This window comes from Microtus pennsylvanicus, chromosome 3 (assembly GCF_037038515.1).
Source record: "Microtus pennsylvanicus isolate mMicPen1 chromosome 3, mMicPen1.hap1, whole genome shotgun sequence".
Taxonomy (NCBI): domain Eukaryota; kingdom Metazoa; phylum Chordata; class Mammalia; order Rodentia; family Cricetidae; genus Microtus; species Microtus pennsylvanicus.
Window position 1 is genome coordinate 13845609 of NC_134581.1, and position 23026 is coordinate 13868634.

A 23026-nucleotide genomic window follows, 5' to 3' on the forward strand; every position below is an offset into this window, starting at 1 on the left:
CAGGAGTGCCAAAGACACTTCTCTCTCCCTTAGCACATTTTTTTGTTTGTTTCTTGAGACAGGTTTCTGTGTGTAGCCTTGACTATCTTGGAACTCAAGGATCTGCTTCCCGAGTGCTGGGATTAAAAGTGTGCGCTACTGCCCAGAAATCCTATTTCTTTTTTTTTTTTTTAATAATTTATTTATTTTGTATACAACATTCTGCCTGTATGCCTGAAGGCCAGGAGAGGGCGCCAGACCTCTTTACAGATGGTTGTGAGCCACCATGTGGTTGCTGGGAATTGAACTCAGGACCTTTGGAAGAGCAGGCAATGCTCTTAACCACTGAGCCATCTCTCCAGCCCCAGAAATCCTATTTCTTGAACATCTGTGAGAGGGCTAAGGGTCTAGGGATACAGTGGATTGACAGACACAAGATCAGGCCCCTGGTAAATGTAGTTTTTTAAAAAGTTTAATATTACAATCTGGAGACAATACTTCAGAGTCAGCTGCAAAGAAGATGCCTAGCGCTTGCCTCCACTCTAGGTCCAAAGAGTTTCTGCCCCCAGTGACCCACTTTGGGTGGGGGCAAAGGGGTTGTGTAGTCGGCCTGCCCTCAGTCCAGTTTCTCCAGCACAGAGGGCACGTACACTAGGCTGAGCTCACTGCCAAAGTTGCAGACAATGGCAGCGTTATCCAGCACCAGAATCTGCCGGGCAGGCTGGGCCTCACTGTTCTTGCCCAAGTAGACTGTCTGTAACAGGTCCCCGTAGTTTAGGTCCCAAAACGAGACACAGCCTTGGCCACCAGTCACCAGAAGGTTGTCTGAGATGACCCCTAAGCTTGCACCACAGCCCAGGTCCTGGAGGCAAAGCCAGGGGAGGTCTTCAGTGTGAGGTCATCTCCAGACACCAACAACCCTGTACCCCACCTGCTTACCTGCTGAATGGAGTAAAGCTTGATGCCCGTGCTGCGGTCCCAGATATTGATGAGGTCATCCAAGCCACTACTAATGACACAGGAAGTGGTACAGGTCAGGGAAGTGACATCTCCACGGTGAGCAAACGTATGGCTGACCCTGCTACCTGTTAGTACATCCCACAGGCAGATGGCTCCATCTTGTCCTCCACTGGCCAGAACCATGGTCTGGGGAAAGAAGCCCAAGGAAACTAGATCATGGGTAGAGTTTCTTTGCCAACAAGGCTGTCCCCAGCCCATTACTGCTTCTAAGGGCCAACAGCCCCACCAGATGACAGCCTCACCTGGTCAATGTATACGGTTGTGATTGCCCCTGAGTGGCCCTGCAGGGTAAAAAGGCAACACGAATCCTCCAGTCGGAAGACCTAGGACAGGGATGAGTAGGCTCTGGTCTCTGGAACCTTCCAAGTTATGTGTTTCAGCTAGAAAATGCCTTCCATCATTTCTCTAGGACTCCTCCAGCTTAACGCCCACTTCTGCTCCCTACCCCTTTCCAGCTCACCGGTACCCAGAAATAAACAATACACACTCTTAGAGTATGGTCCTGGCTCCCTGTCACCAGGCGCCCGGCAGCAGCTCTCAGGGCTGTGATGGGTTTTTGGTGTGCACATGGCACTGTGTGGGTCAGATGACAGGCCACTGCGTTGCTGCTGCTGTACACAGATGAGGAAGGAGAACTGCCTCGCCCTGGGGTCCCTACAGAGGACAGGCTCAGTGAGCAGATTCTGAAAAGGCGTCGTGCAGACTCCCCCACCATGTGCAATGGCTGCTGCTCCCAGGCCCACTGACCTCTGAACTGAAGGGGACTGAGGGATGTGTGGGTCTCCAAGGAAAAGAAATCAAGGGAACCATTAAGCCGAGCAGCTACAATCCTAGAAGAGAAAGACAAGAGACTAAGGCCTTGAGGAATACACAAAGTGCTACAAAAAAGATGCAAGAGCCGGGTGGTGGCACAGGCCTTTAATCCCAGCACTCGGGAGGCAGAGACAGGTGGATCTCTGTGAGTTCAATGGCCAGCCTGGTCTACAGAGGGAGTTCCAGGACTACACATGTAACCAATTATGATTTTCCCATAACCTGGAGCTTAAGGTCAGGAGAACTGGGTTAATTCTGAGGAAGGAGAGAAGGATCCAGGGTGAGCATGTCATGGAGCCCCATAGGGGGCTGCAATATCCATGACATAAATCAACTCTGACCTAAGTATATAGTCTGCTTCTTTCCTTTAACTACAAAAAGATTTCTTTTGCTCTCAAGAATTCTTAGACACAGCCCGCAGGCACAGGCAGGCATATGTGCCAGTGGCTCCTACAATCAAGTCAGGTGAGGCTCGGAAATCTTGTCCCAGCAGAAGTCAGTGAACATTACAGCTTCTGCCCATGATCATCAAAACAGGCTCATCTGGGGATCCATGGTGCACAGGAAGGGCAGAGAGAGAGAAAACGGTCACCAGGAACGTTAAAGGTCAGGCGTGAGCTCTTCCAGAGCTAATTGAGAGAACAAGCAGTGAGGAAGGATTTCCAACAGGCACGAGGAGTAAGGTCAGCCAGGCTGCCAGTAAAATGCAGTAAATGTCCGTGCAAGTCCCAGTGATAGCAGGAAGAGGTGGCAGCGGTCAATGGAGACGGCCAGAGTTCCTGACACCAACCCCCCACCTCCACCCTCCACTCCCCCCCTCAAGCTCCCACTCCAGTTCGGATAGTGGAATCACTAATAGCCAGGAACCCTTGAAGAGCCACCTTCCCGGAGCAGGCAGGTGAACTGAGTTCGTAAACTCAGCTGAGGGGCAAAGTTCAGGAACTAGAACCCCTCCCCCAACCCTGAGCTTCTATGAGGGCAGCATGGAGAGGAGGGAGGGAAGCATTTAGCAAATGCAGACTCAACAGATGGTCTGAGCCCAGATGCAGTACACGCGTATAATCCCAACCTATGAAAGGCTTTTGAGGATTGCTTTATGGTTGGTCTGGGCTATGTAGTGAGTTTGCACAGCTGAGAAGTACCTAAATGAGGGCTGGAGAGACACTGCTCTTCCAGAGAACCCAGGGTTGTTTCCCAGCATCCACAGGGCAGCTCACAACTATCTAACTACAGTTCCAGGACCTGGCACCCTCTTCTGGACTCCAGGCATCAGACAGACATGTGCACAGACACATATGAGCAGGCAAAATAACTTTTTCAAAACAAAACACCCTGAACACGTTCAAAAAGATAATTTTTTAAAAAGAGAGTACCCAAATGAGGCCTTATTTCAAATACAAAAAAAAAAACATTCTGCAGATTTTCTGCAACTGAAAGTAAGTGAAATATCCAGAGGGGTCAGCATTCACAATCCAGTAAGAGTGCTGACTTAGAAGGGTACAAAGAAAACTCTGGGAGCTTCCCTTGTGCCTGGCCCTGCTGCAAACACTTCGCATCTCTAAAGTGGTTACCACCTGAACCACCCTCGATGGACAGGTATTAGAGACTGAGTGAAAAGCTTAAATCCCACAGCAAATGAAGGAAAGAGGCCTCAAGACCGTGACTGGCGGGCTGAGGTAAGCAGCCGGGCACTCTCACCTCCTGTCCAGGAAGACAAGGGCTGTGATGCCTGAGGAGACCTCCTCGCTGCTGCAGCAAAGCACCCCTTCAATGGCGTCCCACACCTGCGAGCACAGAGGCTGTGAGCACCCCCTCCTCGTGGGAACCCCCCAACTAGATGTGAGCAGCTCCTAGGCCCACCTCCAGCCGGCCGCTGCTCCGCCCAACCACGATGAGGTTGCCTTGCAGCTCCAAGCTCCAGATAGAACCGGCTGTGCTGGGGGCCCAGGCCAGAGGAGGGGAGCCCTTCTCGGGTGCAACCCCCTCTTCTTGAGAAGCCTGGGGCAGCGGGGATCCCGGAGAGGGTGGGCGCAGGGCCGACATGCGCACAGCAGCCAGGCCCTCCTCCTGGTACACACGCTGCACTAGACGGCTGAAGTCATAACCAGAGTCCCTAGAGCGGCCACAGCCTGCCCGGTGCCGAGGTTCGGGCTGAGTGGGCTCCGGGGGCAGCTGCACCGAGAAGTTGGTGTCGATTAAGCAAGTGAGATCTGGCTGGTCCCCGAAGAGGGAAGGCAGTGGAGGTCCTCGGGGGCGGTGTCGCAGCGGAGGGCTGTCCCCAGGCTCCTCGGAGCTAGTTTTGCCGCCATCGGACAACCTTTCCCAGTTTTCCTGAGCTTCAAAAGCTCCGCCTCCGCAGCTGTCCCGGCGTGGCCTGCCCAGGGTGAGGGGCCACAAGAATGAGCAGTGGATTCCCTCAAGAGCAGGCAAGGGGCAGGGCCAACCTGTGCTTACCCTGGGCGTGGGATGCGCGTGAGGCAGTCCCCGGTCTGAGCGTCCCACACGCAGACTTGGCCTGCCAGGCAGCAGCTCACCAGCAGCATCCCATCGCTAGCCAGACACTCGATGTCCTGCATGAGGGTGCTGTGTTGGCATAGGCCAAGGCCATGACAGCCTGCTGCCCGCGGACACCACCCCCCTCACCATGAGGTGCCCTCGCAGCACCAGCGGCACGATCTCCGTCTCAGGCGGCGTGTAGCCATAGTCATCGCAGGGCAGCTCTCCACGCCTCCGCCTGCCCGGACCACCACCGGGCTGCCCATAGTTCCGCGGGCAGAGCACCCGGTAGAGGCAGAGCAACAGCAGCACAAGGACGATGCCCGCTGCCAGGCCAAGTGCGGCCACCCTGTGCGGAACAGCAAGAGTGTGAGCAGGATGCACCCCAATACTGGCTTCACCCTGACCCACTTCTTGCCTCACCGGGGCCTTACTTGTACAAGGTAACGTCACCATGGGCTTGTGTTCCACCTGGTCCCTTGGGTCCAGCCTCCCAAAGGCCAGCAGGCAAAGGTTCAGGTGGGGCCCAGGCACTGCGACCATCCTGAGGGTGCCGCCCCTCCAGGGCCTCCCGTGGATTCAGGCGCAGGGTGACAGGTATGACAGGGAGCAGGCTGATGTACCTGTGAGTAGGCAGTGGTGCCCTGCTGTGGCCCTCCCAATGCAGTCTTCTCACTGCCTGCAGCCCCTCCCCAAACCAGCTCTGGCAGCCCAATCTTGCGATTTTCAGACAGTGGCATCCTAGCAACCATCAATGGATCTCATTCTGCCCAGGGAAGAGGGGCAAGCAATCTTTAACTCCTGAGAACAGGGACTCAGGGTCACTCTTCCAGGTGTGTCTGCTGGCAGCGCCACCAGTTCCCGTATTGCTGCCCCAGAATCGTTACAACTATTTCAGATTCAATGCAGAATCAGACTAGTTTTCTCTCACCGAGTGGAGGAGATGCTCTGGGGATGGTGAGCGGATACTGGGAGAAAGGCTGACAGTTGGCATAGCTCAACTTACCTTTTGGCCAGTGTGATGTTGTAGTAGTTGAAGAGTGTGGGCCAGTGGCGGAAGGACAATTTCCTCCACAGCTCCTCATCCTCAGGCCCCCAAGTTACCTCTGGGGCTCGGTTGTCATGGCCACCCTCTGCTGGAACGGCATGCTCAGGCAGCTCACCTGGCAATGTCTGGTTCTCTGGTGGTTTAGGACCGTCAGGTGGGAAGATGGAGAAGGCAGGGTCCGGGTGGCTGGCAGGCAGCACTCCGCTAGGCACAGGCATGGGGCCCAGGGAACCCTCACCCAGTGGGCTCTGTTCTGTCACCTGGGCAGCGAGGTAGGTGCGCAGCCCTGCTGGGTCTGTGTACACCAGGATGCCAATCCAAACAACGGTACCAGCCTGTAGTGGGGTGTCAGGTGCTCAGCAGGGCCTTGTAGGCACTGGACAGCCCCAGGCCCCAGCCATCTTGACTCTCACATTGGAAGGACATGACTCCCAGTCTATACTTTCTCCTATGTCCCCAAGTCCTCTCACTACCACCTGCTGACAATCGCCACTAGATGCCTAGCTCCCTTGGTTAGAAATCACTGTAACTGCTTTAGTTTGACAGAACTTGCCCGACCGCCTGAAAACCTGCCAGAGGGCTTTAGTGTTACCCCCCTCTCCCTTCAGCTGCCTGGGAGAGATGCTCTCACCCCCGCAGCCAGCACATCCCACTAGGCTCTGCTGTTTGCATGCTACACGGAGGCTGATTAACCATGACCCAGGAAAACACTGACCATGCAAAGTGGCTTCACCCTAGACAATCCCTGACCTGGGTCCCTCTAGAAAGACATCTCCTCCCTGCTGACCCTGGAGGTACTTCCCCAACAGACAGACCAGGAATTATTGGTCCAGTAGGAAAGGCGTATCAAATAGCTCAGGAAGCAAGGCTTTGAAGGACCACCCCTGGGATCTGAATGCTGTCCTCTGCAAGGCAGAACAGGGGTGATGGGTACCATGATGAGGCGCTGTGCCAGGCGGGTACGGGCCAGGAAATAGATGACACGCAGTCTTTTGGGGAGCCGCAGGTTTCGGAAGGAAGATGGCTGCAGTGTGATGGTGTGTGGTGTGGTCGGCCGTACAGCTAGCTGTCTCTCATAGCGTGCTGGCCTTCCCACAGGCTTGGCCGAGGGCAGGCAGGATTCAGGGGGCAGGCGCTTGTTCAGGTCCGCTAGCTGTCGAGGGCACAGAGCTGTTCAGAGGCTGTCTGCATGGGACTGCCGCCTCTGCCTGGGGCCACACCCTCACTCAGAAGCTGTCTGAAGAGAGCAAGCACCAGCCAAGAGAGTGGGTAGGGCAGGCTCTGCCACTCTTACCTCCATCCGCCGAATGTCGATTGACAGGACAGTGGTGAAAAACAGCATCTGGAGGAAGAAGTCAGACACCAGGCCCACAACAGCGAAGAGGCAGAACTCCTGGAATGAGCACACACCAGAGGCATTGTGGCTACATGGCTGCAAGCCTGGACAGCAGGATCCCTCAGAATCAGCAGGGCACAGCAAAGACAAAAAATTCTTCAGCTAAGGGTCCAGAGACTAGGAAGGTTAGGCTAGCAGCTCACTAGGGGGCAGCAAAGAGCATGCATCCCTTTCTTCAGAGTGGACTGAAAGGGTACTTTCCAGAAAATTCCAGTCCCCTCAGAAAGGCCTAAGTGCCCAATCCAACCCAGAAAACGTTAAGCCCACTAATATGTTCCCTGAGAGCCCTTCTCCATACACAGGTTCTGACCTGCTCATGCGCCTTTCTCTCTCTCTCTCTCTCTCTCTCTCTCTCTCTCTCTCTCTCTCTCACACACACACACACACACACACACACACACACACACACACACACACACACACACACACACACACGCTGGCTGCCAAGAGGTAAAGCCTTGGGCTCTTACTTGGATGGCGGGCACAAGGGTAAAGTAGCCAATGAGGATGATGCCTAGTTCAGTTGCCATGTTCTTCATGATGGACCAGCTCTCACTGCTTAAGCCTGCAGGGGGGGAAACCAGAGCATGGGTCGGTGAGAACCTACCTGTTTTACATGGCCACGCTTGACCTTGGAGTCCTCAGAAGGACCAAAGCATGAAGGGGGCCCAGCCTCTGTGCAGCCAGACTAGGAGTCACCACCACCACGCAGTTGCCGTAAAGGAAGGGTGGCTGCAGCAGAATGCTCTGGCCATCAGAACAAAGGGGAAGCAGGTGGTGAGGTTAGAAAACCCAGGAAGAAAGCCCGGTACCGTCCACTGTAACCATCCACTGCTGACCTGCTGTCCTGTGTGCTGCACACGCCAGAGCCTCACGCTGCCCCCAGGGTCATGCTACATAACTGCTGTATGGTCAAGCCTCTGCATTTACAGTGTGCTGGGCTTCCCAGAGACTTTGCCTCATCTTTCATAACCCCACAGCCAGCACAGTATGTAGCAGGGCACACAAGTTCATCCGAGGCTGGTGGAATGAGCGCACAGCCAGTTTCTGGCTGTTCCTCACAGAAGTGGGCTCAGGATAAGTGCCTCAGATCAATCCCCTCTCAGCAGGATATGGTGGCGCACACAGGAGGCAGGGGCAAGAGGACCTCTATGAGTCTGAGGCCAGTCTGGAATACATAGCAAGTTCCAGGACAGCCAAGGCTACAGTGAGACTTCTCTAGGGGGTAGGTGCAGGGCTGCTATTGGCTGGCTAGCTCTCTTTCTGACACATGGGACATAACCAAGTACACTCTAAGGACTAGATGGTTCCTTGGGACATAAGCTAACAGGCTGGCCAATTTACAGAGTACCTTGAAGACCAAAGCAAGGCTGGGATTTTTTTTGGAGGGGGTAAGGCTGTGTGGGTGCAAATGTATGCAAGCATATACAGAGGTCAGAGGTCACACCGGGAGCCATCTACTTTGTATTTTGAGACAGAGTCTCTCATTGGCCCAAGGTTGAATAGGTTAAACTGGCTGGCCAGCAAGTTAAGGATCCCCCTGTCTCTTGTCTTTTCAGTGTTGGGATTATAATTGTGTACCACTCTGTCCGACTTTGTACACGGGTCTGGGGCCCTCACACTTGTACAGCAAGCACTTTACTGTCTGAGCCATCACCACAGCCATAAAAGGAGTTCTGAGGGCTTCTTATACCCTTGGGCATAAAGATAAAAGAATAGCCCATCACCCCAGTGTTACCTTGTGCAATCCGAAGCTTCACCTCGAGGTCCACTGGGGTTGATACCACTGACTTGGTGAGCACCAACACATTCTCTAAGCCAATAACCACTACCAGGTACGGGAAAATCTCACTGTGGACAGAGGAAGAGACAGGAAGGTGTTGGTTCTTACCTGGGAGGCTGTGGGGCTTCCAGCCTACAGTAGAGGCTGCCAAGTGGCCCCTGCGGTACAGGGCAGAAACCCCTCTAATGCACCTCCATCCAGGAGGCTTATCAACACAGGTTTTTCAGCTCTGAGGCAGGCTCCAAAGCTTTGCCAAGGGGCCAACGACCATCCCTGTCTCTTCTACCCAGTGGAGAAGGGGGACTGGAAGAGGCCCCCTTGAGAACATCATTGCCCCCACAGCTAGGCCACAGCTTTCTTAACCCTTCCCACACTAGACTCCAATGGTTGATGGAACAACCATTTCTAGGACCCTACACTGGTTACTCCAGCCCAAGATACTGACCTAAACAAAAGGGATGACCTAAATCCCTAACTTTTGCTGACACGCTGTATCTGGAGAAGAGCAATTGCTCCCACAGGGCATCCTGACGCTGGCTGAACCTCTCACCCATTGGGAGAAGCTCTGAAAGTGGCTCAGAAAAGGAAGCAGGCAGTCCAGGACACGGAACCAAACAGGACCGACACAAAGCAGCTTTTCTGTACAGCTGCTGACCCCTGTCCTAGGCCTTGAGTCTCATATCTAATACTGGGGAGAGAGTGGCTTTCCCCTAAGATGCCTGAGAAGCCAAGGTCAGGGCAGGTCAGTCAGTCTGTAGCAACAGGCAGGGCCAGCCTGACAGACCAAGGACAAATGCAGGGAAGGGCTTGGACGAAGATTTTCAGAGGAATGGGGAAAGTACTTCAGTGAAGAAGGAGGCAGACAATATTCCCATATACTGACAGCACAGACTCCAGGTTTACTCTAACTGCACAAGTAAATCTTTAAAAAGAAAATCTTTCGTTATGCATGTATGTATGTAGACATGAATGCACACACATTCTCTCCTTCCATAATGCGGATTCTAGGGATTAAACCCAAGTAATCAGGCTCGGCGGGAAGCGCCTTACCCACGGAGCTTTCAATAGTGAAGACACATGAAGACACATTCGCTTTTGTATCTCACACATGCTCCCTGGACACAAGCCATTAGAAAGCAGTGTGAAGGGAGAGATGGCTCAGTGGTTAAGAGTACTGACTCTTCTTCCAGAGGACCTGGGTTCAATTCCTAACACCTACATGTCAGTTCACACCTGTCTGTAACCAAGATCTGACACCTTCACACAGACATACATGCAGGCAAAATGCCAGTGCACATAAAAGTAAATAAATTATTAAAGAAAAAGAAAGAATGCAGTGTGCGAGGCTGGAGATGATTCAGCAGTTAAGCATGCTTACTGCTCTTGCTTACTGAGTTCAGTTCCCAGCTCCTACATTATCAACTCATCACCCCAATAACTCTAGCTCCAGGGGCTCCAGTGCCTTCTTCTGGCCTCTGTGGGCATCTGTACTCATGTGTACATTTTCCTACCCCCCAACCCAACATATTAAAAACAATAAAAATAAGTCTAAAAAATAAAAGCACTGGGTGGTGGTGACCCATGGCTTTAATTCCAGCACTCAGGAGGCAGAGGCAGGTGGATCTATGTGAGTTTGAGGCCAGCCTGGGCTACAAAGTGAGTTCCAGGAGAGCCAGGGCTGTTACTCACAAACCCTGTCCCAAAACCCAGCAAGACCAAAATAAATAAATAAATAACAGGAATGTGCATATGGATGTTTAAAATCTAAAGATCAACATCTATATATACAGATACCATATATATACAAACACAAATGTTCTATACATAAAACACACAATGCATATGTATATATATGTACACACATAGACATGCATATAACACACGCATATGCCATATATGCATACACACATGCTAAAGAGGAAGAATGTCTTCAATGCCAAAAATAATAAGGTAAAGACATGGAGTGACAACAAACATCCAGTCCGATGGTCACCAGTGGTCATCATCAGGCCCAGATGTGCAAGGGGCCTGATGGCTCACTCCGGCTCTGTGAGACCTACCCGCCATTGAGTGTGGGCGTCAGGCCGAAGAGAGTGCAGAGCCCCACAGACATGAGCAGGGAGCTAAGCACCGTAACCACAGCTGCCAGGGCGAGGCCCCACTTGGACTTGACCATGTCGATCTTGCCTACAGAGCAGAGAGGGTGCATCAGGGCAGGACCTCCCCAGCCCCTGCAACCCTCCTTAACTGAGCTCCTGAGGAGAATGCTGACAAGCAGGGAAGAGAAGGCTCCTGTTTAACTAGAAGAAAAGGACAAGTATGGACACTTCTGGTCTCATGAACATAGCATTCCTTTCGGGAGTTCTGACTCACAAAGTGTCTTTTCCTCAGAAACCCCTGAGAATCTAACGGGGAATGAAGTCCTGGTTTTAGTGATCACCAAGTACGTTCTACATCTTGGCTCCAAGCCATCTCTAACCGCAGGGAAGTGTGTGTCATGGAAAAGCTCATTTGGAGACCTACGTGTAGAGAAGTAGATGTAGGCAAACAAGATAATATAGGTGGTCACGAGGGGGATGAGCTCTGCAATGCCGATCTCCTCTTTGAAGTGCACGTGGACCAGGTTCTCTGCTCGCAGGCTGCAGTTGGGGCTGGGGTGCAGGAGCATGAGTCGGGTGCGTAGGCTGCTCAGAAACCTGTAGACAAAAAGTCCCTAGAGGGGCCCAGCAGGTCTCCTCTTCCCGTTTGTGAAAGGAAGCTACTCTGCTCTCTCAACATCTCTCTAGTCTTCACAGACACTGAAAGGATGGTAAAACTGACAAACCTCCTTTCCTGACTTATCTCAACTTCAGAAGAGCGTGTGAGAGGCACTTCAAGTCCCCTTGCCAACTGTGGAGAACTGTGTGATAGCTCAGACAAGACACAGCTGTATAGAGCTCATCAGTCAGCTGAGTGAGGCACCTGCCCAGGACTTAGAGAGAAACCAGAGGAAACATCAGGCCACAGAAATTGTCAGAGCTGCCTCAGTTTCCTTGTTCTTAGTCAAGCCTGAGGGCCATCCTCATTCAAATGATCAGATATAGTTCTTTGGTGTAAAGAACATAGACATTTCTATAGGAGACTTGGGGCCATGTTAATAGGTCAAAGAAGCAACCACTCAACTAAGTCCCACAGAGCAGCTGGGAGCCTGAGCACCTTACTTGGCATGGTAGCGCTGGAAGACCAGGGTAATGGTATATGAGACCATCCTCTTCCTTGTGTAGAGGCTCACCCCACTGTACTTCCCAGGAACACCGAACAGCAAGTCTGTGGGCAGAAACCAGCAAGTGCTTACATAGGAATGACCGTCCCGGGGATGGGCAGGGCTATCCAGGACTCCTTCCCTACATCACTCTGAGAAGCCGGGGTGGCCCCCAATACACTAGAGCACCTGCTGAAGGACACACAGTGACCACACAGGCTCTCCCGACCCTGAGCGCTGAGGCACCTTTGAGTGTCGCTGATGTCTGCAGAGTTTTGGGCTCGTGCTGATGAATGGTCCCGATGATGTCAGGGTCAGCGTGGAACCGCTCCCAGTCATTCTGCCAGAAGTTCCCAGGGGACAACAGCAGGCAGCCATGTTCCGGAAGTAGGTTCCGGAGTTTCCTGAGGCCTGGCAGCAAGTCTGTCACCTGAAGGCAAACTTCCTCCAGGCTCTTGGTCCCTGAGCTGTGCAGAAGATGAGAGGAAGCCTCTGTTGTTTCTGCCAGCACGGGGCCAACCCACTGCACTTACGGGGCACCATCTGCCACCAGGCTCCTGTGCCCTATTCCCCCGGGTCACAGAAGAGCCTGATGCCTAGGGTACTGGGAAAGGCTTCCAAGTGCTCAACCAGACCATGTATCTGTCCCACCCTCAGAGGGCCCTGGCGTCCTGGAGTCCATCTCCTTCAGGAACGGTAAGTTAGTGGAAGAGCATGCAAACTCGCCACTACACACCTCTGCCAGTTTCAGTGGGGTTTTAGTTCACCAAGATTCTTATCAAAGCCATTAGTTAACTAAAACCTGATGGTGACATGTTCCAGGCCCCACAGCAGGAGCCATGGGTAAGCTCCCCACAGTTAGGTCCATTCATGCTTACTTTGTGAGTTGTGAGGATACAGCCACAAAGCGCCCACAAGGACCCTGGGAACTGCAAGGCTGACTGGCTTGCAGTAGTTAAGATTGCGGCATATGCCTCCCTTTGGTACTCAGGAGTTTGGAGTCCCTGGGAGGAATACCTGTCTCTCAGCACGTGGTTCCGGATTTCCTCCACTAGTTGGAACGCCCGGGACAATGGTGATCGGAACACATCTACCGCCAGAAGATTTTTGTGCCAGGGAGACACCGATGACTTCACAAATATCTGCTGGATGTATGCCACTGGGGCACCCACATACTGTAGAAGAAACAGGACAGGACAGAGAATGAGCATGGAACCATGCTCAACAGGAGTTCACTGAGCATGCGCCAATGGGAAGCATACTAATGGACCAGGTATCAGGAAAATATGGTGGCCCCACAAGCCAAAGCAAAGCCCAGGTTCATTTTCTGTCACATGCTAGAATAACAATGGCTATGCCCCAAACAGCCCAATGGTCCTCAGCGATATCCACTCTTTTACAACAGAGCTATCTGGACTGCCACACTACCAAGCCTAAATCATTTACTGTCTAGCCCTTTATAGAGAACAGCTGTTGGCTGCACCAGACTACAAGCTCCCAGAGGCATGCAGCAGTCTCTCTGATACACAGGTGCCTGCTCTGTAGTGTACTTAAAAGATCAAGCCCTATTGCAGGCACATGGATGGATCTAGAAAACATCATATTGAGTGAGGTAACCCAGACCCAGAAAGCCAAATATAGTATGTATTCACTCATAAGTGGCGTTTAGATGTAAAGCAAAGAAAAACCAGCCTACAGTTCACAATCCCAGAGAACCTAGACAACAAAAAGAACCCTAAGAGAGACATACATGGATCTGATCTACACGAGTAGAAAAAGACAAGATCTGAGTAAATTGAGAGCATGGGGACCATGAAAGAGGGCAGAAAGGGAGGAGAGAAGGGAGGAGAGTGGAGAAAAATATATAGCTCAATAAAAACATGAAAAAATAAGAAATAGCCAGGCGGTGGTGGCGCACGCCTTTAATCCCAGCACTTGGGAGGCAGAGAGAGGCAGATCTCTGTGAGTTCGAGGCCAGCCTGGTTTACAAGAGCTAGGACAGGTTCCAAAGCCACAGAGAAACCTATCTTGAAAAACCAAAAAAATAGCCGGGCAGTGGTGGCGCACGTCTTAAAATCCCAGCACTCGGGAGGCAGAGGCAGGCGGATCTCTGGGAGTTCGAGGCCAGCCTGGTCTACAAGAGCTAGTTCCAGGACAGGCACCAAAGCTACAGAGAAACCCTGTCTCAAAAAACCAAAAAAATGAAAAAAAGAAAGAAAGAAAGAAAGAAAAACCCAAAAAATAAAAATAAAAAAAAATAAAATAAAAGATCAAGGCCTAGCTGAGCGATGGTGCATGTCTTTAATCCCAGCATTCAGGAGGCAGAGGCAGGAAGATCTGAGTTCCAGGCCAGCCTGGTCTACAGGACAAGTTCCAGCACAGCCAGGGTCACACAGTGAAACCTTGTCTTGAAAAACAAAACAAAACAAAAAGCAAGACCAAATTTCTAGCTGGGTATGGTGATGCCTGATACAATCTAATACTGAAAGGCAGAGACAGGAGGATTGCCCCAAATTTAAGGATTAGCCTGGTTTACACAGCAAGTTCTTTGCCAGACTATTTAACAACAAACATTTTTTTTTAATTTATTGAGCTCTACATTTTTCTCTGCTCCCCTCCCTGCCTCTGCCCTTCCCTCTTCAACCCTCCCCAAGGTCCCCGTGCAAACTGTCTTAAAAACAGCAAACAAACACAAGTTTTCAATCCCAGCTCTCCAACTCTATGGTGTTAGAAGCACTTCTGACCCACCCTGCAGCACCCAGATGTGTGCTTACCTCACTCACACGAGAATGTGTGTAAGTACACATACATCTGCCCATCTGCAGAGATGGGGTTTTAACAGAAATACTAGCACTAAACAGCAGGGAATGTTGTTCTGACCCTACGACAGTGCAAGGATTACTCAGGCAGTCTCTTAACAAAACAGGGTAGCACAGTGTCTCAGACTTGACTGTCACTAAATGTACTTTTCTTACTAGAACCTGGCGCATGCCTCCTAGTACAGGCCTGTCTCACTCTCAGAGCATGCTGGCTAGCAGTTCCATAAACTCCTGGCAGAATGACAATGAGTGCTTGCAGCCTGATGCTGACATCACTGGGACCAGGCCCCAAACTGCAGATGAGAGAGCAATCACATGTGCAATTCCTGGTGCCACGGAACATTCCTAAAGTGTGCACTGTGTCAGCACAGCTGAGCAGCTATGAGAATGGGAAGGTGGGCAGGAGAGGGGCAGGGAGCATGTCTGAGGAATAAGGGACACTGAGAGAAAGAAGGCCTGGACAGCACAAAAGAATCCTGGAAGGTAGTCAGGACAAGTCAAAAGCCAACCTGGAAAGCTGGTTGAACCTTCTGGACTTTAAATTTTTTTTTTTTTTTATTTTTCGAGACAGGGTTTCTCCGTAGCTTTTGGTTCCTGTCCTGGAACTAGCTCTTGTAGACCAGGCTGGCCTCGAACTCACAGAGATCCGCCTGCCTCTGCCTCCCAAGTGCTGGGATTAAAGGCGTGCGCCACCACTGCCCGGCTTGGACTTTAAATTAATGACAGAGAAAAGGCCAAATGTCCCTGAGATGCCGGGGATGCTTAATGAAAGCAAGGTTCTGGAGAGACTTTCCTGGAGGTTCAATGGCAACTAGAGGCAGAGGCAGAGAGAGAAGGGCAGGTTAAAGGGAGCTGTTTTAAAGCCAAAGCCTGCCTTATTCAGGGACTGCACAGGCAGACAAGTGGCCAGAGGGAAGGCCACTGAGCCATCTCCTGGGCTCAAAGGAACAACGTAGAAGCAAAGTTCATGAAGCTCAGTTTACTTTTGGTTGAGGCAGAGTCTGAGACTTAGTCCTAGCTGGCCTAGAACTTGTAGCAATCCTCCTGCCTCTGTTTTCCAAGTGTTAGGATTACACATATGTGCTACTGAGCTGGCTGTTTATGATGCTAGTGTAGGGAGGACTCTGACCCACAGAACTTCCTTGAAGCTGCCACCAAGCACCTGGTTGGAACTGGCTGCCACAGTCTCTGCTGGAACTCACTCTGTAGACCAGGCTGTCCTCAAACTCAGAGGTTCTCCCGCTTTGCCTCCTGGGCGCTGAAGTAAAGGCATGTGCCACCACCACCACCATTACCTGGTTTTGGGCCAGTATTTCAAAAGAGGACTATTAACTACAATTCACATCTGGGTAAGGTTTCAGATGTTTTTTTAGTGCCCCATTCTCCAAGTTTATCCACATTTCTTCTTGGAAGTATATTGTTGTAACACCATCATTCTTTTCATGGGAAGGTAATAGCATGGCTGCTATGTAGTTCAATTTATCTGTTTTGTGGGAGAGGGTCTTACTATGTAGCTTTGGCTGGCCTCGGATTTGTAATTCTCCTGCCTTAGACTCCTGAGTACTGGTATTACAAGGGTGCAGAACTGCCCCCCCCCTTTGATGGAAGTGGGTCTTGTATCTTATCTGTTGCTTTCATTGGTTAACTAATAAAGAAAACTGCTTGGCCTGATAGGACAGAAAATTAGGTAGGCAGAATAGACAGAACAGAATGCTGGCAGAAAGAAGCCGAGTCAGGCAGTCGCCATGATTCTCCCACTCCAGACAGAAGCAGGTTAAGATCTTTCCTGGTAAGCCAGCTCGTGGTGCTACACAGAATATTAGAAATGGGTTAGATCAATATGTAAGAGCTAGCCAATAAGAGGTTAAAACTAATGGGCCAAGCAGTGTTTAAAAGAATACAGTTTAGTTTCCATGTAATTATTTTGGGTAAAGCTGGCCAGGCAGCCGGGACCTGGGGCGGCGGGAAGCGGCCCGCAGCACCTACTACAACACCCCTTCCACCATATTTCTATAGGAATATGTTTTATCCTATTTGCCCTAGACAACCGTCTCCTTTAACATCCCAATTCTGGTCGCCCACAGCTCCTGTGCTTTCATTCACTGGCTGGAAGCCTTTGCGGACAAACCATGTTGACAGGCCTCCTGCACAGATTCATTCTTCAGCTTACCTGGGTCCCCTCGGCTGGCTGGTTCTTGACTCATATCCACTAACTTCTATCTGAACCTTCTAAGAAGGTGCTCCACATTCTTCTAGTTCTTACAAGACCTTGGCTCACTCATTAACTATATCAAGTCATCATCTAACGTGACCTCAGGTTCCCTATCTGGACATCAATATTCTGTCACAGTGGCAGCTGTCTACAATCCCTAGACTGGTTTGGAAGCTTCCAGTTCATCTGGAAGATACAGGAAACAGGGAGGGAAGGCAGCCAGCAAAGGGACTTCACAGATCCTGAGCAGGTAGAGCTGAGAGACTCCATTCTCCTGCTATAGACACTAAGTAAGTGCTGTTCTAAGGACAGGGATTCTCAGACACCTCAGGCCTCTAGACCAGAGATCATCTGAGCAACAAGATGCAGTGTTGGTGAGAAAGCAGGCAGTAACATGTTACTGAAGATGAGGTGTGGTCCATCTACTGTACAGTGAGCCTATTCGGTGGAAACGGTTCTCTTAACAACCCTACCTGATGTTCAAGTGAGAACAGGTAAGAAGCAGATGAAGAATAGTACCCTACATGTGTGACAGTGGATGCAAAAGTGTTCACGGAACAGACAGAGACCCCTGACAGGGGTAGATAGCCTCTAACATGGCCTGGCGCCCCAATAAGCCACACCTTCTGGAGCTCATGACCTTGTGCTCCTGCCCCCTTAAGAGAATGCTAGATCTACTGATTTACTTCTGACGGAATCCAGCCAAAGTGATGTGTCTTTGAATTTAGGTTATTGAACACTGTAGCAATTCTCCTCTGCTGTACTAACACCTGGTGAAACAAGACATCGCGTTAGCCATTCCGGAAAGGGCATTTGGCCAACACTCAGAAAGCAACTAAGAGACTTGCAGGAAACCTGCAGCCAGTCAGCCATGTGAGTGAGTGTGGAAGCAGATTCCCGAGCTGAATTTTGAGGTGCCTGACCCTGGGCTGACAGCTGGCGGCTGTGTTGTGAAAGATACGGAGATAAGGAGATAAGGGAACCAAGGTCAGGACAGCTAAGGGAAAGTCTAAGGTCACACAGCTGATAGGGAGCAGATCCAGATTAAACCCCCAAGTTTTTTCCTCCTCTACAGCCAACCTGCTCAGATAATGCCATGCAATCTTGACATGGGAGAAAAAGCCCATAGTAGTATGGGACAAGAGTTGGGGTCCTGGGAACCAATGGCATCTCTGGCCACCATTGTTTATAGCAGGAGGTCTCTGCCTAGATCTTCTCTATGCCCAGGCTTAGGCAGACACTACAAACTCTACAATGCTAGCCTTGGAATCCCAGCATGGGACAAGGCTGTACACCTCCGGGAACCTGCCAGATTGGTCTGTACAAGGGCCTGCTGAGGACTGCAGCAAAAGCATTCCCATTTCCCTACGCAGTAAAGCTCAGAGCACCAAGAAAGCTGCTCGATCTAGGGTAGGCATTCAAATGCTGGAGTCCTCAGGTTTCTACTTCTTTTAAAACCCATTTTCTATTTTAAATTTAGTTTTTCATTCATAAGTAAATAGAACTACGTAGATTCAAATTCTAGCAGCACCACCACTGGCTGTGTGCTAGGGAAGAGGGTCTGTGGGCTCTCCAAGACTCCAGGTCTTACTGTTTAGGGAAACAAGAATAAATCACCCCATCCGAATCAGGTTCCTCTGTATGCCAATAAAAATAACAGTTGTGAGTCAAATCTAGTAGAGCACCAGAATGAAAACATTATTCCCTGGAATTATGAAAACTGGATTTGGCAACCCTGGCAGTATCAACTCAGCCTACTAGCCCCTACAAGTTCATTAAGGCTGATTTCTTTACCATCATTTTCAATGTCATTCTTTTAAAAAAGCCCAGTGTTTAAGTGTATGAATGTTTTGTCTGCATGTAGGTGTGTGCACCACATATGTGCCTAATGCCCTTGGAGGTCAGAAGAGGGCACCTGATCCCCTGGAACTGGAGTTCTAGGATTCAAACCTGGGCCTTCCATAAGAGTAATAAGTGCTCTTAATTGCTGAGCCATCTCTCTAGCCCATATCATTCCTTTTGTTTTGTTGGAGACAGGGTTTCTCTGAAGCTCTTGTAGACCAGGCTGGCCTTGAACTCACGGAGATCCATCTGTCTCTGCCTCCTGAGTGCCTGGATTAAAGACGTGTGCCACTACTGCCCCCATGAAACCCTTTCTTAAGCATCTGCGATATGTAAAACACTGGCATTTATGTAAATCTCACTGAAGGCAACTTCGAAAGCACACCAGGGTAAGCACAGAGAAGAGCAGGATCCACGTGTGCAAGGCAGTTTGGACAGGCTTCCTGAAGACAGAACCACTGAGCTGAGGGTGGGCCCAAGGCATATACACCTAGTTTACCTTACAAGCAGTCCAAGCATACAAATCTTCCTTTTCTCCTCTCTGCTCACACTAGTCAGACCTGATGTACTGTGATCTACAGCCACAAACACTTTCTGGATGTTAATGGTGAGCCAGGCACTGCACTAAGTTAGCACTCTCTCATTTATTCCTTATGACAACGACAACACAGGTAGAATCACCACCCTGCTTTATGAACATGGGAACGAACGAAGGCACAGAAGTCATTTGCCCAAGGCTGTGCACTGGGAAATGAAAGTCTCTACTGTTTCAGCTTTCTCTTTCTCTACCCAGAGGGAACTGCCCCTTGCCAATCCTACAAAGTCATAGGTCACACAAAGTCTAATACAGAGTGGACTGAACTCGGATCAAGGACCTGGTGAGGATGATTAGACTCTATGTAGGGGCTGGAGCGATGGCTTAGTGGTTATGAGCATTTGCTGCTCTTTTAGAAAACTAGAGTTCAGTTCCCATGCTGGGAAGCTCACAAGCGCCTATAACTCTAGCTCTGGGAGATCTGACACCTTCTTCTGGGGGCAGGCAGACATGCATGTGCAGTGCACCCACACACCCTCCATACACACACACACACACACACACACACTCTCCATACACACACACACACTCTCCATACACACACACACACACACTCTCCATACACACACACTCTCCATACACATACACATACACACACACACTCTCCATACACACACACACGCTCTCCATACACATACACACACACACACACTCTCCATACACACACACACACTCTCCATACACACACACACACGCTCTCCATACACACACACATACACACACACACTCTCCATACACACACACACACACACACTCTCCATACACACACACACGCTCTCCATACACATACACATACACACACACACTCTCCATACACACACACACGCTCTCCATACACATACACATACACACACACACTCTCCATACACACACACACACTCTCCATACACACACACACACTCTCCATACACACACACACGCTCTCCATACACATACACATACACACACACTCTCCATACACACACACACACTCTCCATACACACACACACACTCTCCATACACACACACACACTCTCCATACACACACACACACACACTCTCCATACACACACACACACTCTCCATACACACACACACGCTCTCCATACACATACACATACACACACACACCCTCCATACACACACACACACACACTCTCCATACACACACACACACTCTCCATACACACACACACACACACTCTCCATACACACACACACACTCTCCATACACACACACACTCTCCATACACACACACACACTCTCCACACACACACACACTCTCCACACACACACACACACTCTCCATACACACACACACACTCTCCATACACACACACACACTCTCCATACACACACACACACTCTCCATACACACACACACACACACTCTCCATACACACACACACTCTCCATACACACACACACTCTCCATACACACACACACACTCTCCATACACACACACATACACACACACACTCTCCATACACACACACACACTCTCCACACACACACACACTCTCCACACACACACACACACTCTCCATACACACACACACACTCTCCATACACACACACACACTCTCCATACACACACACACACTCTCCATACACACACACACACACACTCTCCATACACACACACACTCTCCATACACACACACACTCTCCATACACACACACACACTCTCCACACACACACACTCTCCATACACACACACACACTCTCCATACACACACACACTCTCCATACACACACACACACTCTCCACACACACACACACTCTCCACACACACACACACACTCTCCATACACACACACACACTCTCCATACACACACACACTCTCCATACACACACACACACACTCTCCATACACACACACACACTCTCCATACACACACACACTCTCCACACACACACACACTCTCCACACACACACACACTCTCCATACACACACACACACTCTCCACACACACACACACTCTCCATACACACACACACACTCTCCATACACACACACACACTCTCCATACACACACACACTCTCCATACACACACACACACTCTCCATACACACACACACACTCTCCATACACACACACACACTCTCCATACACACACACACTCTCCATACACACACACACTCTCCATACACACACACACTCTCCATACACACACACACTCTCCACACACACACACACACTCTCCATACACACACACACTCTCCATACACACACACACTCTCCATACACACACACACTCTCCACACACACACACACTCTCCACACACACACACACTCTCCATACACACACACACACTCTCCATACACACACACTCTCCATACACACACACACACTCTCCATACACACACACACTCTCCATACACACACACACACTCTCCATACACACACACACACTCTCCATACACACACACACTCTCCATACACACACACACTCTCCATACACACACACACTCTCCACACACACACACACACTCTCCATACACACACACACTCTCCATACACACACACACACTCTCCACACACACACACACTCTCCATACACACACACACTCTCCATACACACACACACACTCTCCATACACACACACACTCTCCATACACACACACACACTCTCCATACACACACACACACTCTCCATACACACACACACTCTCCATACACACACACACACTCTCCACACACACACACTCTCCATACACACACACACTCTCCATACACACACACACACTCTCCATACACACACACACACACTCTCCATACACACACACACTCTCCATACACACACACACACTCTCCATACACACACACACACTCTCCATACACACACACACTCTCCACACACACACACACACTCTCCATACACACACACACTCTCCATACACACACACACACTCTCCATACACACACACACTCTCCATACACACACACACACTCTCCATACACACACACACACTCTCCATACACACACACACTCTCCACACACACACACACACTCTCCATACACACACACACTCTCCATACACACACACACACTCTCCATACACACACACACACTCTCCATACACACACACACTCTCCATACACACACACACACTCTCCACACACACACACACTCTCCATACACACACACACACTCTCCATACACACACACTCTCCATACACACACACACACTCTCCATACACACGCACACTCTCCACACACACACACACTCTCCATACACACACACACACTCTCCATACACACACACACACTCTCCATACACACACACACTCTCCATACACACACACACTCTCCATACACACACACACTCTCCACACACACACACACACTCTCCATACACACACACATACACACACACACTCTCCATACACACACACACTCTCCATACACACACACACACTCTCCATACACACACACACTCTCCATACACACACACACACTCTCCATACACACACACACACTCTCCATACACACACACACTCTCCACACACACACACACTCTCCATACACACACACACACTCTCCATACACACACACACACTCTCCATACACACACACACTCTCCATACACACACACACTCTCCATACACACACACACTCTCCACACACACACACACACTCTCCATACACACACACACTCTCCATACACACACACACACTCTCCACACACACACACACTCTCCATACACACACACACTCTCCATACACACACACACACTCTCCATACACACACACACACTCTCCATACACACACACACACTCTCCATACA

The 23026-nt window shown here is 50.4% G+C and overlaps 1 protein-coding gene across 5 annotated transcripts in view; it reads right to left on the minus strand.

Annotated features, from left to right (window-relative positions):
• Positions 1-435: 435 nt before the first annotated feature.
• Positions 436-23026, minus strand: part of Scap (SREBF chaperone) — a 73174-nt gene continuing 50583 nt past the window's right edge. For 3 of the 5 annotated variants that reach the window (XM_075964438.1, XM_075964440.1, XM_075964441.1), the window contains 20 exons: positions 12794-12951; positions 12023-12243; positions 11736-11841; positions 11059-11231; positions 10596-10722; positions 8491-8603; positions 7223-7317; positions 6651-6749; positions 6291-6509; positions 5315-5691; positions 4743-4931; positions 4456-4657; positions 4267-4382; positions 3673-4186; positions 3511-3596; positions 1747-1829; positions 1487-1653; positions 1242-1322; positions 919-1125; positions 436-841 (listed from right to left, as the gene is read on the minus strand). In XM_075964438.1, the coding sequence (XP_075820553.1) occupies positions 596-841; positions 919-1125; positions 1242-1322; positions 1487-1653; positions 1747-1829; positions 3511-3596; positions 3673-4186; positions 4267-4382; positions 4456-4657; positions 4743-4931; positions 5315-5691; positions 6291-6509; positions 6651-6749; positions 7223-7317; positions 8491-8603; positions 10596-10722; positions 11059-11231; positions 11736-11841; positions 12023-12243; positions 12794-12951 (3579 nt within the window). In that variant the 3' untranslated portion in view covers positions 436-595. Of the gene's footprint in view, positions 842-918; positions 1126-1241; positions 1323-1486; positions 1654-1746; positions 1830-3510; positions 3597-3672; positions 4187-4266; positions 4383-4455; positions 4658-4742; positions 4932-5314; positions 5692-6290; positions 6510-6650; positions 6813-7222; positions 7318-8490; positions 8604-10595; positions 10723-11058; positions 11232-11735; positions 11842-12022; positions 12244-12793; positions 12952-23026 lie in introns of all 5 variants that reach the window. The other 2 variants (XM_075964436.1, XM_075964437.1) reach the window with 1 other exon arrangement.